The sequence below is a fragment of the Pleurodeles waltl genome, chromosome 2_1 (assembly GCF_031143425.1).
Source record: "Pleurodeles waltl isolate 20211129_DDA chromosome 2_1, aPleWal1.hap1.20221129, whole genome shotgun sequence".
Lineage (NCBI taxonomy): Eukaryota > Metazoa > Chordata > Amphibia > Caudata > Salamandridae > Pleurodeles > Pleurodeles waltl.
In genome coordinates this window covers 28,514,673-28,530,923 of record NC_090438.1, presented here as the reverse complement: position 1 = coordinate 28,530,923, position 16,251 = coordinate 28,514,673, and the positions used below count along the sequence as shown (strand labels likewise).

The following is a 16,251-nucleotide window of genomic DNA, read 5'->3' as shown; positions in this document are numbered from 1 at the left end:
ATGTACTTGGCCTTCGCTCTAGAATGGCAGAGTACATGGAAAAGGCAACCAAAAACCTTGAGGCCAGCCAACAGCTCCAGAAGTTTTGGTATGACCAAAAGGCTGCACTGGTTGAGTTCCAACCAGGACAGAAAGTCTGGGTTCTGGAGCCTGTGGCTCCCAGGGCACTCCAGGACAAATGGAGTGGCCCTTACCCAGTGCTAGAAAGGAAGAGTCAGGTCACCTACCTGGTGGACCTGGGCACAAGCAGGAGCCCCAAGAGGGTGATCCATGTGAACCGCCTTAAGCTCTTCCATGACAGGGCTGATGTGAATCTGTTGATGGTAACAGATGAGGATCAGGAGGCAGAGAGTGAACCTCTCCCTGATCTTCTGTCATCAGACCCAAAAGATGGCACAGTAGATGGAGTGATCTACTCAGACACCCTCTCTGGCCAACAGCAAGCTGATTGTAGGAGAGTCCTACAACAGTTTCCTGAACTCTTCTCCTTAACCCCTGGTCAGACACACCTGTGTACCCATGATGTGGACACAGGAGACAGCATGCCTGTCAAGAACAAAATTTTTAGACAGTCTGACCATGTTAAGGAAAGCATCAAGGTGGAAGTCCACAAGATGCTAGAATTGGGAGTAATTGAGCGCTCTGACAGCCCCTGGGCTAGCCCAGTGGTCTTAGTCCCCAAACCTCACACCAAAGATGGAAAGAAAGAGATGAGGTTTTGTGTGGACTAAAGAGGGCTCAATTCTGTCACCAAGACAGATGCTTATCCAATTCCTAGAGCTGACGAGCTCATAGATAAATTAGGTGCTGCCAAATTCTTAAGTACCTTTGACTTGACAGCAGGGTACTGGCAAATAAAAATGGCACCTGGAGCAAAAGAGAAAACAGCATTCTCCACACCTGATGGGCATTATCAGTTTACTGTTATGCCCTTTGGTTTAAAGAATGCCCCTGCCACCTTCCAAAGGTTGGTGAATCAAGTCCTTGCTGGCTTGGAGTCCTTTAGCACAGCTTATCTTGATGATATTGCTGTCTTTAGCTCCACCTGGCAGTATCACCTGGTCCACCTGAAGAAGGTTTTGAAGGCTCTGCAATCTGCAGGCCTCTCTATCAAGGCATCCAAATGCCAGATAGGGCAGGGAACTGTGGTTTACTTGGGACACCTTGTAGGTGGAGGCCAAGTTCAGCCACTCCAACCCAAGATCCAGACTATTCTGGACTGGGTAGCTCCAAAAACCCAGACTCAAGTCAGGGCATTCCTTGGCTTGACTGGGTATTACAGGAGGTTTGTGAAGGGATATGGATCCATTGTGACAGCCCTCACTGAACTCACCTCCAAGAAAATGCCCAAGAAAGTGAACTGGACTGTGGAATGCCAACAGGCCTTTGACACCCTGAAACAAGCAATGTGCTCAGCACCAGTTCTAAAAGCTACAGATTATTCTAAGCAGTTCATTGTGCAGACAGATGCCTCTGAACATGGGATAGGGGCAGTTTTGTCCCAAACAAATGATGATGGCCTTGACCAGCCTGTTGCTTTCATTAGCAGGAGGTTACTCCCCAGGGAGCAGCGTTGGAGTGCCATTGAGAGGGAGGCCTTTGCTGTGGTTTGGTCCCTGAAGAAGCTGAGACCATACCTCTTTGGGACTCACTTCCTAGTTCAAACTGACCACAGACCTCTCAAATGGCTGATGCAAATGAAAGGTGAAAATCCTAAACTGTTGAGGTGGTCCATCTCCCTACAGGGAATGGACTTTATAGTGGAACACAGACCTGGGACTGCCCATGCCAATGCAGATGGCCTTTCCAGGTTCTTCCACTTAGAAAATGAAGACTCTCTTGGGAAAGGTTAGTCTCATCCTCTTTCGTTTGGGGGGGGGGGGGGGGGGGGGGTTGTGTAAGGAAATGCCTCCTTGGCATGGTTGCCCCCTGACTTTTTGCCTTTGCTGATGCTATGTTTACAATTGAAAGTGTGCTGAGGCCTGCTAACCAGGCCCCAGCACCAGTGTTCTTTCCCTAACCTGTACTTTTGTATCCACAATTGGCAGACCCTGGCATCCAGATAAGTCCCTTGTAACTGGTACTTCTAGTACCAAGGGCCCTGATGCCAAGGAAGGTCTCTAAGGGCTGCAGCATGTCTTATGCCACCCTGGAGACCTCTCACTCAGCACAGACACACTGCTTGCCAGCTTGTGTGTGCTAGTGAGGACAAAACGAGTAAGTCGACATGGCACTCCCCTCAGGGTGCCATGCCAGCCTTTCACTGCCTATGCAGTATAGGTAAGACACCCCTCTAGCAGGCCTTACAGCCCTAAGGCAGGGTGCACTATACCATAGGTGAGGGTACCAGTGCATGAGCATGGTACCCCTACAGTGTCTAAACAAAACCTTAGACATTGTAAGTGCAGGGTAGCCATAAGAGTATATGGTCTGGGAGTTTGTCAAACACGAACTCCACAGCACCATAATGGCTACACTGAAAACTGGGAAGTTTGGTATCAAACTTCTCAGCACAATAAATGCACACTGATGCCAGTGTACATTTTATTGCAAAATACACCCCAGAGGGCACCTTAGAGGTGCCCCCTGAAACTTAACCGACTATCTGTGTAGGCTGACTAGTTCCAGCAGCCTGCCACACTAGAGACATGTTGCTGGCCCCATGGGGAGAGTGCCTTTGTCACTCTGAGGCCAGTAACAAAGCCTGCACTGGGTGGAGATGCTAACACCTCCCCCAGGCAGGAGCTGTAACACCTGGCGGTGAGCCTCAAAGGCTCACCCCTTTGTCACAGCACCGCAGGACACTCCAGCTAGTGGAGTTGCCCGCCCCCTCCGGCCCGGCCCCCACTTTTGGCGGCAAGGCCGGAGAAAATAATGAGAATAACAAGGAGGAGTCACTGGCCAGTCAGGACAGCCCCTAAGGTGTCCTGAGCTGAGGTGACTCTAACTTTTAGAAATCCTCCATCTTGCAGATGGAGGATTCCCCCAATAGGGTTAGGATTGTGACCCCCTCCCCTTGGGAGGAGGCACAAAGAGGGTGTACCCACCCTCAGGGCTAGTAGCCATTGGCTACTAACCCCCCAGACCTAAACACGCCCTTAAATTTAGTATTTAAGGGCTACCCTGAACCCTAGAAAATTAGATTCCTGCAAACTACAAGAAGAAGGACTGCCTAGCTGAAAACCCCTGCAGAGGAAGACCAGAAGACGACAACTGCCTTGGCTCCAGAAACTCACCGGCCTGTCTCCTGCCTTCCAAAGAACTCTGCTCCAGCGACGCCTTCCAAGGGACCAGCGACCTCTGAATCCTCTGAGGACTGCCCTGCTTCGAAAAAGACAAGAAACTCCCGAGGACAGCGGACCTGCTCCAAAAAGACTGCAACTTTGTTTCGAGGAGCAGCTTTAAAGACCCCTGCAACTCCCCGCAAGAAGCGTGAGACTTGCAACACTGCACCCGGCGACCCCGACTCGGCTGGTGGAGAACCAACACCTCAGGGAGGACCCCCGGACTACTCTCCGACTGTGAGTACCAAAACCTGTCCCCCCTGAGCCCCCACAGCGCCGCCTGCAGAGGGAATCCCGAGGCTTCCCCTGACCGCGACTCTCTGAAACCTAAGTCCCGACGCCTGGAAAGGACCCTGCACCCGCAGCCCCCAGGACCTGAAGGACCGGACTTTCACTGGAGAAGTGACCCCCAGGAGTCCCTCTCCCTTGCCCAAGTGGAGGTTTCCCCGAGGAAGCCCCCCCTTGCCTGCCTGCAGCGCTGAAGAGATCCGTTGATCTCTCATAGACTAACATTGCGAACCCGACGCTTGTTTCTACACTGCACCCGGCCGCCCCCGCGCTGCTGAGGGTGAAATTTCTGTGTGGGCTTGTGTCCCCCCCGGTGCCCTACAAAACCCCCCTGGTCTGCCCTCCGAAGACGCGGGTACTTACCTGCAAGCAGACCGGAACCGGGGCACCCCCTTCTCTCCATTCTAGCCTATGCGTTTTGGGCACCACTTTGAACTCTGCACCTGACCGGCCCTGAGCTGCTGGTGTGGTGACTTTGGGGTTGCTCTGAACCCCCAACGGTGGGCTACCTTGGACCAAGAACTGAACCCTGTAAGTGTTTTTACTTACCTGGTAAAACTAACAAAAACTTACCTCCCCCAGGAACTGTGAAAATTGCACTGTGTCCACTTTTAAAGTAACTATTTGTGAATAACTTGAAAAGTATACATGCAATTGAAATGATTCAAAGTTCCTAATGTACTTACCTGCAATACCTTTCAAACAAGATATTACATGTTAAATTTGAACCTGTGGTTCTTAAAATAAACTAAGAAAATATATTTTTCTATAACAAAACCTATTGGCTGGATTTGTCTCTGAGTGTGTGTACCTCATTTATTGTCTATGTGTATGTACAACAAATACTTAACACTACTCCTTGGATAAGCCTACTGCTCGACCACACTACCACAAAATAGAGCATTAGTATTATCTATTTTTACCACTATTTTACCTCTAAGGGGAACCCTTGGACTCTGTGCATGCTATTCCTTACTTTGAAATAGCACATACAGAGCCAACTTCCTACAGGTAGAGTCCTGCGTACCAGCCTAACTGCATAAACGTCTAGGTAGCAGACTAGTACCTCATCTAGTAACTTTATACAGGGAGGCTAGGGTCAGTGGGTGCTCATCATTCGATCAAAGACTATCAACAATAGTACATAACCAGGAAACCTCAAGATAGCTGTTCCATATCCAGACTCATTTCACACTTAAATGTGGAGATAAAAAATGTACACAAATTTTGGCCACCTGGTTGGTAAACGTGAGTGGCTCTTTGGTGCAGCATGATCGGTCATGCCGAGTAGAAGCACTAAGTTAAATCACAGACACCTGTTTGGATGTTGGGTTGGGTGGAGGGAGTTGTAGAACCTGTTGTGGTGTTCCTTGATGCCACTAATGACTTTGATTTCACGGTTTTAGGGGAGTGTATGGTAGCCTTTGGGCTGCTGCCCCTGCCCCAGAGATCCTAATTCTGCCATCACCAAGATGGCAGACTTTAAAAAGTTGTGTCCACCTCAGAGTCGACACACCTTCGTGACTATTAATTTTCCTGCCTGTCCAGGTGCCAAATCAGCCCTGGGGCAGGATGGCCAGCATCTCCCTTCTGATGGAAGCCAGATCTGCCTACCAAGGGTGGTGGGCTCCACTGAAGCACCCTGGCCTGGAATGCAGATTTGAAGGTCCTCCTGTTGTGAGGGGACTCATCCAGATATGTCCTCTCATGTAATAAATGCACCCTGCCTTAGGGCTGCTCAAGGAGTGACTTACATATATTGCATGCAGTGTTTAGGGGACAGGGCACACAGGCTGTGTGCCATATTGCATTTGCACTTTTAGGTGCATCAAGGCACGCAGCCTGCAATGGCAGTCTGCATGTGCTAGGTGAGTTGTCCCTGAGGGTGGCACAATACATACTCCAGCCCTTGGAGACCCTCTTTGGTATCCATGCCCTAGGAACCTTGGGGACTTATGGAGGGTGTCTTATCCAGGTGTCTGGTCGACACCTGTTAGGCATAAGTCAATAAGGACGCTCAATGAAGGACCACACGCAAATTATAAATACAATTTATCTTTACTAGAATTGCAGGTAAAATGTAAGCATTTAGCACATTAACAATAGTAGAATAAGAATACCAATGAAAAGCATCTATTTATATATATAGGCAAAGAATTAATTGACAGATATGTTTTGATTAACTGTATACTAAAATGCATTGCACTACGATATTCAGGAATACTTCAAATAAGCTTTGATTTACTGCACACCAAAATGCATGTTTCAATTACTGCAGCGGGCTCTCACTACGATGTTCAGGAGGCAATATATAAACAAACTAAATACTTCTGATAAGCTTTGATTTACTGCACACCTAAATGCATGTTTCAGTTATTGCAGCAGTTCACACTAATAGGTTTAGAAAGCAAAATAAAAACAAGCTGAATACTTCAGGTTATAAACTGAGTGCAGGCATAAATAATCAGTCATAATAATAGAGCAGAGAAACAAAGGTGTTTTATCCCTGTGTGGAAACTTAACTTAATCCACGACATGCTGGGGAGCCCTCTACCGCCTGCTTGGACCTCTCTCCCCCTCAAGCACCACGAGCAAACAGGGAGGCAGCGCTGGGCCATGGCAGCTTCCACAATTCCATCTGCGAGCTTCCAAAATCCCTCACACACAGTTCAGTGCTTAAATAACTCGAAGCTTGGATTCTATCTCATTCTGGCATTTTCTAGCTAATGTTATCAGTACTTGGCTGCTCTGCTCTGCTCCAGCCTTTGTTGACATTCCATCTTCTCCCTGTACTCTCGTTTTCAAGGTTGAGACGGAGTCTTCTACACAAACAAGCGTGAAAATAATATCATGAACTTTTCCACGATGTTTGGGAGGGGGTTTCAACAGGCATTACGCTCATCTACACTGCTCAAGCTAATTAACCCTTCGCTTTACAATGTCTTCTGCATCTTTCCCTAATACTGCACAGAGGGTGTTAAACGATTTGGCAATTAGGGAACAATTGTACAGTTTTAGGGGAAGAGGTCTGAAACTGGGGACCTGGATAGTAGGAACCTAGCGCCTTTTCAGTCTAAATTGCATCAAATACCAGGCAAAAAGTGGGGGTGAACATGTCAAAAAGGGGCACTTTCCTACAATGGGGCATTGACCTCCTGGCTTTGAGGTGATCTTCCTGGGCATCTCAGCTAGTTATGGTGAATAATTGGGCCTTCGCTTCCCTAGAGGAACCCTCCAAAAAGGATGGCTAGATACATAATTATTAAGAAGGAATAAGGAATGTATTGCTCCTGTACATGGGAAAGTCTACAGCACAAACTTCCCGGATTATGTGCTGGCAGCAGCAAACTTAAGATACACATGTTGGGGTAGGCAAGCTGAGTATGTCCCCCCCCTTTAGTCCCCAGCTGAAGAAGGTCGGGAGGTTATCAAGATTCCAGAAATGAGATGTCGGTGAAATTAACAAATGTTTGGTGTCTGACAGAACTCAAACCCTTTGAAGCCAATAGAGGGGAGCCCCAGATGGGAAAAGGAGAGGTTCAGATACCTCCAGTTTTGCCATTCACTGGCTACCTGGCCATCTAGAGATCCAGATATTGAGTCCAGCAGTCCCAGAAAGGACAGAATACTGGCAGAGCGTCCCAAAAAAGGTGATAGTCCCCATGTAAAAAAACAACAGCAACAATATACGGGATTTCCTCCAGGGACTCAGAGAAAAATGGGTCAAGGATTTGGGGGGGATTTAACAGAAGAAGAAAAGTCTGAGATGGGGCAGGGGCTTGAGGAGTTGGTGATCGGGCTGGTTTTCCTTTTGTTCAATTCAAAATTCACCACAGAAACTACTACACATGGTGCTGATGAGAAAGATGTGATGAGCAGAGCTGGGCAACTGTCTCGGTGAATGTGGACAAGGGGGAACATTCATACGCAGCACTTGGAGGCGTCTCAAACTAAGGGCTAGATGTATGAAAAAAAAGTGATTTGCAGTTTCCTTATAGCACATTTTTGTGATTCACTATAAGGAAATCGCAAACTGTGATATACTACAGTGTGTCTAACACTGTTTGCAATTCCCAAATGGGTCGCAAGGGACCTGCCTCATCAATAGTCATGAGGCAGGTCACAATTTGTGATCTATTGGGAATGGCCTGTACTCACAGGGATGGTGGTCTGCTGGGGTCAGCAGACCACCCTGTCTGTGACTGCTTTTTAAATAAAGCAGTTTTTCTTTAAATGCAGTCCATTTCCTTAAAGGAAAATGGAATGCATTTCAAAATTAAAAATAAAAAGTTTTCTTTCCATTTTTTAAGAGTTGGCAGAGGTCTGTGGGACCACTGCCTGCTTTTAAAAAATGTTGGCACCCCTATTCACGAATGGGTTACCACCTCCTTCACGAAGTTGGTAAAGTATAAATGCTTTGGGACTACATTCTGCTCGCAAAACGTTCATACATGGCCCTGCAACCGGCTATTAGGAAGGGATGCCCTTTACACCCCCCTTCTTCAGTGACTTGCAAACTCATTTTGCGATTTGGTAATAGACTACCAAATCGCAAAATAGGGATTGGTAATTTTTGGTTGCAAATGGGCCGATTCAGTGAATTGAGCCGTATACGACCTAAAAAAAAGCTTCGTACATCTGACCCTTAGACCATACTAGGAAAAAGTAATGAATTGCCAGGTGAGGGTCGCTGAAATTCCCATGGAACCCAAAATGTAGCTATGTATTCTTGAGATATGGGGTGATAAAACTGCATGACGATACCACACATAGGCCCTCAGACCAACAGGCTGTCGGTGCTTCAGAGGGGAGTATGGCCGCAGCGGTAGCGCCGCGGTTGCACCGCCCGGGCTGGCTGTTTTCTGCCACATTTGCCCCGACGGTGATAATCCAGGAAAAGGCTGGTGGTACGGGGAGTCTCGGGGCCCCTGCACTGCCCATGTCTCTGGCAATGAGGGCAAGCACCCCTCTCCCCCCCCCCCCCCCCCCCCCCCTGCTTCCAGGGCTGGAGATCAAGAAAGCAAATGGACTAGTGCATTGGGGCCAAGAGATCAGTGTACGAACGTCAGGGGTGTCTAGGAAAGTTTAAATAAAAATGGGGATCATGGCCAATGTACCGAGAAAGTTAATGACAACTTTGGATTGGATGTTCATGAACGTATTGTACACTTGAGTGCCCCCTGCACTATGTACGTTTCTAATTGGTGCAGACCAGTACATTGGCGAATGATGTAATGTTTTAGTGCTTTTTTGTAGTACACCCATGCAATGTCTTGGATATATGTACAAAAAGGAGATAGCATTGGCCATTTGCTGCGCATCCAGTACAAAAGGTTTCTTGTCAGTGCAGTATATAAACATCAAAATATGTTGTTACTTAAGGGTGTTGCCCGAACTTTTGGCCGCATGGCCTTGGCTATTTACCACAGGGAAAATATGCATTGGAGCACTTTTAACAATTGGTTTAGTAACCAAAAAAACACCCCCACAAGTACTTTGCTAATCATTTACTATGGGCTAATTTGCTCTTTGGCTGTGAAGGTCACACATCGCTGCAGCCAACAAGTTTTGCGTCCCAAAGGACTTCCTTAAGGCTCATATAAGGAAGCTGAACGCAGAACCTAAACATTGCAATGGACTCCAGTAGAACTAGTTGGTAATACATTTTGATGGTAGAAGTGGTTTTGTCCATTTTGCAGAAAAATTAATAGGATTCAGCTGTGACTGTAGTTATTCAATGATGATGTTACTTCAGTTGAGTGAGAGCAGCAAGGTCAGGATAAGGAGTTATGTCACAAAATGTAAAAAAAAAAAACCTCTAAGTAAAGTAGGTCTCCAAAGTGAGCGAAGACCAAAGGCTATGATAAACCTAGGATGCTTAACAGCTCCAGAGAGCACCTGTTCTTATGTTCTTCCTTGTTAAACTTCCTCATATGAGATTTGAAAAAACCTGTTGGGATGTGACAAGCATTGGCTGCCCCAAAGTATGACCTTTACAACCAAAGGAGAAATTAACCAGCATTAAATACTTAACAATATGCATTTTCTCTAAAATCTTGGATATACAACTAACTTTTCATTAGAAGGTACGTTGGGTCATTACTATGTGATTAGGGATGGATAAAGAAGTCAAGTTTGATAAAATACCATTTATTTCATATTTGCCTTTGTCAGGAGCTGAGGTTTCGAAGTTGGGCACAATTTCCAAACATGTAACATCACCTTCAAGTGACCCCAACTGGGTGGGGGGGGGGGGTTTGGATGATGGGGACTAGCGGGAGGCTTGTCTAGCACAGAGGGAAGTAGCGATCTCACGTTCATGGATGGTCCCGATTATTTACATGTGATATAACTATCCCATTGGTGCCTGCAGAGAATGAGCCATGCAGACCGACCAAGCTACCTGTCCACGCTGCTCCACTCCTGCTGACTATTTTACCATATGGTCTGGTCTTGCCTGGCTTCGGAACTCTCTTGAGGTGGAGCGAGTCGTGAAATTTCAGAGGTCCTGGGGCATCAGATTGAATTAGGTCTCTGGGAAGCACTTCTGGGCCTTCTGGAGGGTGTTGGTGAACCCTGCTCTGAGCGGATTTTTATAGGAGTCACTTCCTTGGTTTAATATTTGATATTATGGATCAGAATGATTGTGTCTTCTGTTTGTACATCTCAATGTATGACACTTGTGGTGGTAAACTTTCTAAACTTAAAAGTGGTTATCAAAAAAAACCTTCAAGTGACTTCTTGTAATATGTGATATCATCATCCATTTGTGGCGTTTTAATCATGACCAAATAAAATATGGAGAATTTATAGGTTTAAAAGACAGGGCTTGCTTAAGGTCTCACAAGACAAGGGGCCACTTGGGAGCTAGAGTGCAAATACTGGCCCATACCTCATTCCTGAGGAAGGATGCCTCTGGATAATGTTCTGCACTATATGTACTTGACAAATAGCTCCCTTTCAAAGGCTTGCAAATAGTGTACATATTCTCACTATTAAGCTCTTGTGACTTTGGGCTTTTCTCCCAGGTCACTGTCAGAAGGCCATCAATATTCTCTATGGGCTCATATTGACCATCAAGGTTTAGCTATGCTTAACCACTTTAACAAACCCCATGGCCAGAGGTGGTTTCAGGCACCATTTCTTGTTTTACCATGTCCACCAGTGGCTTTATATTGTGGAGATCTGGAAAACAGGCTTTATAGTGATGTCCCTTAAGAGCACTGTGTGTAATGAATGATTTGTCACATTTCGCACAAGGATACTGCTTTTCTTTGGTGTGGGCTATCTGATGTGTCACTAGGCTACCCTTTTGGGTAAATGCTTTGTCACAAGTAGAACATTTGTATGGTTTTTCCGCAGCATGGGTAACCTGATGGGCCACCAGGCCCGACTTACCAAAGTATGCCTTATCACATTCATTACATTTGTATGGCTTTTACCCAGAATGAGTTCTCCAATGTGCCTCCAGCAACTGCTTTCTCGTGAAAGCCTGGTCACACTCAGTACATTTATATGGTCTTATCCCTGTGTGGATTGCCTGGTGTCTCTTTAAATTACAGTTTGTAGAAAATGACTTGCAACATTCTGTACACCTAAATGGCTCTTTCCCATGGCAAATTATGTGATGTTTCGATAATTCTTTCATGCGAACGAAAGCCTCTTCACATTCAGTACATTTATATGTTTTTTCCCCAGAGTGGATTTTCTGATGCACCTCTAAGGCTTGCTTTATAACAAAAGCTTTTTCACATTCAGTGCATTTGTATGGTTTCAATCCTGTGTGGATGGCTTCATGCATCTTTAAACTAACCTTTGCTCTGAAAGATCTGTCACATTCAGTACAAGTATATGGCTTTTCTCCAGTGTGGACTTTTAAATGTGACAACAGAAGACTCCTTAGATAAAAAGATTTATGGCATTCAGAACATGGATAGGATACGTTTTGATGGTGTGTTCTCTTATGTGTTGAGAGTGCACTCTTTCCAAACACAGTTTTGTGACATTCATTACATTTAAATGGTTGTAGCCCTATGTGATGTTCTTGGTGTTTCTGTAGAGAACCAGCCCTCATAAATGCTTTGTCACATTCACTACAAAGATAGGGTTTTTCCCCTGTATGAGTCCTATGATGCACCAATAAATATGATTTTCTACTGAAAGCCTGGTCACATTCAGTACAAAGGTAGGGCTTTTCTCCTGTATGGATCCGCTGATGCACCAATAAATATGCCTTTGTCATGAATGCCTGCTCACATTCAGTACACTTATATGGCTTTACCCCTGTGTGTGTTCGATGATGCCTTGACAGACGCGATAGACTAACGAAAGCCTTGCCACATTCAGTACATTTATGTGGTTTTTCGTCAGTGTGGTATCTATGATGTATTTTGAGAGCAGTGTTACTAGTAAATACCTTTTCACATTCAGTGCAAATATATTGCTTTAACCCAGTGTGGGTTAGATTATGCTTCCACAGACATTTCTTGCTAAGGAATGTCTCGCCACACTCTGTACATGTATATGGGTTTACCCCTGTGTGAGATCTCTGATGCACCAATAGCATACCCCTTGTCATGAAAGTCATGTGACTCCTCTGATGCTCAAACAGATCAGTTTGTCTAACTGTAACATAGTCACACTCAGCACATTTAAATGGTTGGAGTTCAGAGTTGTTTACCTGATGTATCATTAACGTCCCACTTCTAGTAAATAATTTGTAACAGTGTTCTGTGTAACATTTCTGCCATTCAAAAGAAAGCATTGTCGGATTCAGCACTTCGAAATTACACTTGTCCAGCCTGGTCTGTTTATGTGTCTCTAAATGGTTATTTTCAGTGAATACAAAAGGCCCATCAAGTGTTTATACACAAGCACACACTCACTCTTGCACACAGCCTAGTGCGTCATAACATTTTTTTCCATGGACCGCCTGTCAAAGCCTGCAGTTTGATGCAGCAACACAGAACCTATTTTAACCAAGGTAGTGGTAGGCAAATGCATTTACTGGGTCACGTTTCCCTTCTCTCAGTTAGGCATGTTTTGTTTTCCCCTGGTTAGTGCCCCCTGTGTAAAATCTGTGAGGTCTTCTTCGAGTTTCCCTTGTGGGAAGGGCCCAGTCACGTTTGGTATGCGAATCTTCTGACTACCCGGTGAAGCCACTCTGTTTCCCATATTCCAGGGATGTGTTTTTGGTGTGTGACCATGCGGTGCAAGGGAACAGGTAATATGCACCGGAAGCTCTTATGCCAAAACCACTGGCCCATCTGCAAATTTAAACTTATGAAGCGTGCTGTATCATGTTTTCCACAGAGTCAACAACTCCAAGCCAGTTTTGGAATCTTCGGTGCCATCAATATCATTCCTGTGAGCTCAGCAGCCTGGGGAAGAATTTTCTTCGGGTAGTAACTTCACTTTACTCTTGAAAACATTAGAAAACAAGTTTGATGCCCTTTGCTTCATATACTGCTTTTTGGTTACCTAGAGGATTGAAAAAATAAACCAAGAGTAAATTGTGGAGCAAAAAATAAGACACCAATTCGGACAACTGAGAAACCTTGAAGTTTTTTTCCTTTCGAACATGAAACATAATAAAATACAGGAACAGTATTTTAAACGTAGAAAAAACACAGACTAGTAAAAAGATGTCTCTGCTCACAATTTCCACGACAGCATTAATTAGGATAGATTCACAACAACCTGCTATCCAGTGACTAATTCCAAAACAAGGATAAACACCAACCTTAAAAGACTTGCAGCCTAATAACCATACCCAATGGACGGCAGAGCCTGCACCATTGGTATTGAACATAGAAGCATAATGGTTCTAGGGATTGAATGTGGCATGGATGCCTGGAATACATCAAAGGTGCCTTATTCATGCGTTGGCTGCCTGCTATGTATCTACAGGTCCATCCCATTCCTTGCTTTACAAGACTCACAGGCATGCAGGGTCACACAGACTGTTGTCATGTGCTGCTGACCAGTCCCTACAATGTTATAGAAAACTAAAATCTACTGTCACCCACACCATTTAGAGATTCAATTGTGGTTTTTCAACTACAAACCAGGCCTCAGAGGACAGAGCACTGTAGATGTTGGATACAGTTACGAAGAAACTCACATGGAGTATTAAGCAGAAAAGGAAATCACAGGAGCCACCTCACATCAGTGGTGGGTGGAGCCACAGCAGTCCTTTAAAGTCATAGTAAAGCAGCTGCGCTCCATGGGCAGGACAAACACTAGAATAGGAAAGACAGCCATTGAATAAGGAACAGGGACCTGATATGGACAGGAAATCTATCCAATCATAAGCAAGAAGCTGACCCAACGTGTAATATTGAAAACAGGTCTTTAATCACAAGCAGCTAATGCTGTCTGTAGCCAAGACCTTAACATATATGAGAAATCTTTATACTTCAGAATGGATTATATCCAATTTTCAGGGTGCTTGCATAGAAAATACATAATTTGACACACTTGCAACATTTCTGAAGAGAGTAAAGTCCAAACACCCCAAACGCACTACCAGCATTTAGCTGCTCCACCCCACCCCCAGCAGGACAAGAGTCTGTCTTTGCATTTTACAAATACACTGCTGTAACTCATAGTCCCCAAGGCCTAGCAGAAACGTCCTGATTAAAGAGTGCAGCATGATGGTTTCTGCATAACCCATAAACAAACACATGGAGGTTCCACAGCATAAAAACTGCAAGAGTAGACCAGTGGGACATTGCACAAAACTGTGACAAAAGAGCTTTAATAGTGAGTTCTGGCCTCTTTATGCAAGGATTGATTTTCAAAGCCACCTCAAACACCCAAAACGCTGCCGATATAAAAATCTAAACTTCAAAACAATCTGAAGAACAGACACAGGTATAGTTTGGGAGCGATGTGATCGGAATATTCAGAGGGTGATCAGCACTTTCCTCCTTCGTAAAATGTATGTGTAGGAGGCTGGCCTGGCTTATAGTGGGTACCTAGTGGTACTTACACCTTGTGCCAGGTCCAGTTATCCCTTATTAGTAAAATAGAGCTTAGGCTGATAGATGGTAGCTATGGCAAAGCAGCTTAGGATGAACTAGGAGACATGCAAAGCTCCTACTATACCACTTATATCATATAGCACAATATAAGAAAACACAATACTCAAGTTACTAAAAATAAAGGAACTTTATTTTGGTGACAATATGTCAAAAGTATCTCAGAGGATACCCTCACTTAGGAGGAATGTAATATACACAAAATATATGTACACAAACCCAAAACAGGTTAGTAACAGCAGGAAAAGTAGTGCAAACAATGTAGAAGCACAATAGGATGCAATAGGTAGACATAGGCCTAGGGGCAACACAAACCATATACTCCAAAAGTGGAATGCGAATCACGAATGGACCCCAGGCCTATGGGAGGTTGTAGAGGGTTGTTGGGACTGTAAGAAAACAGTAAGGGTGTCCAAAATACCCCACCCCAAGACCCTGAAAAGTAGGAGTAAAGTTACCCTACTGCCCCAGAAAGACAGTATAGTCGAGATATGGGATTCTGCAAGAACCACAACTGCTACCAAAGCACTGAAAACGGATTCCTGGACCTGAGGACCTGTAAAAGAAGGGGACCAAGTCCAAGAGTCACACAAGTGTCCAGGAGCCCACTAAACCCCGGATGAAGTTGCAAAAGGGCTGCCTCCGGGTGGAAGAAGCTGAAGATTCTGCAACAACGGATGGTGTCAGGAACTTCCCCTTTGGTAAGAAGATGTCCTACGACATGCTGGAGGTTGCAGAAGTGTTTCCACCGCAAACAAGCCTTGCTAGCTGCAAGAGTCACGGTTGAGGATTTTGGGTGCTGCTGGGGCCCAGGAAGGACCAGGATGTCGCCCCTTGGAGGAGGAGACAGAGGGGGCGCTCAGCAACTCAGAAAGCCCCCGCAGAAGCAGGCAGCACACGCAGAAGTACCAAACAGGCACTTAGAAGACCTGAGGACAGCAGTCGACTCAGAGTCACAAAGGAGGGTCCCACAACGTCAGAGTCCAACTCAGCGAGTGGGCAATGCAGGACAGAGTGCTGGGACCCAGGCTAGGCTGTGCACAAAGGAAGTCCTGGAAAAGGGCACAGAAGCCGGAGCAGCTGCAAATCACGCAGTACACAGGTTTGCTGTCTAGCGTGGGGAGGCAAGGACTTACCTCCACCAAATTTGGACAGAAGGGCCACTGGACTGTGGGAGACAGTTGGACCCAGCTCCTGTGTTCCAGTGACCACGCTCGTCAGGATGAGAGGGGACCCAGAGGACCGGTGATGCAGAAGTTTGGTGCCTGCATTGGCAGGGGGAAGATTCCGTTGACCCACAGGAGATTTCTTCTTGGCTTCCAGTGCAGGGTGAAGGCAGACAGCCCTCAGAGCATGCACCACCAGGAAACAAAAGAGAAAGCCAGCAGGATGAGGCGCTACAATGTTGCTGGTAGTCATCTTGCTATTTTGTTGCGGTTTTGCAGGCGTCCTGGAGCAGTCAGCGGTCGATCCTTTGTAGAAGTCCAAGTGCAGAGGAACTCTGGTGAGCTCTTGCATTGGTTATCTGAGGAATAGCCCAGAGGAGAGACCCTAAATAGCCAAAAAAGGAGGTTTGGTTACTGAAAGAGGTAAGCACCTATCAGGAGGGATCTCTGACATCACCTGCTGGCACTGGC

At 45.8% G+C, this 16,251-nt stretch overlaps 1 protein-coding gene across 1 annotated transcript; it reads right to left on the bottom strand.

The window, feature by feature from the left end:
- Positions 1 to 11,010: 11,010 nt before the first annotated feature.
- Positions 11,011 to 12,264, bottom strand: LOC138259300 (zinc finger protein 605-like). The gene has a single exon (XM_069206921.1). It carries the CDS (start codon positions 12,262 to 12,264, stop codon positions 11,011 to 11,013), a length of 1,254 nt encoding a protein of 417 aa, XP_069063022.1.
- Positions 12,265 to 16,251: the final 3,987 nt, after the last annotated feature.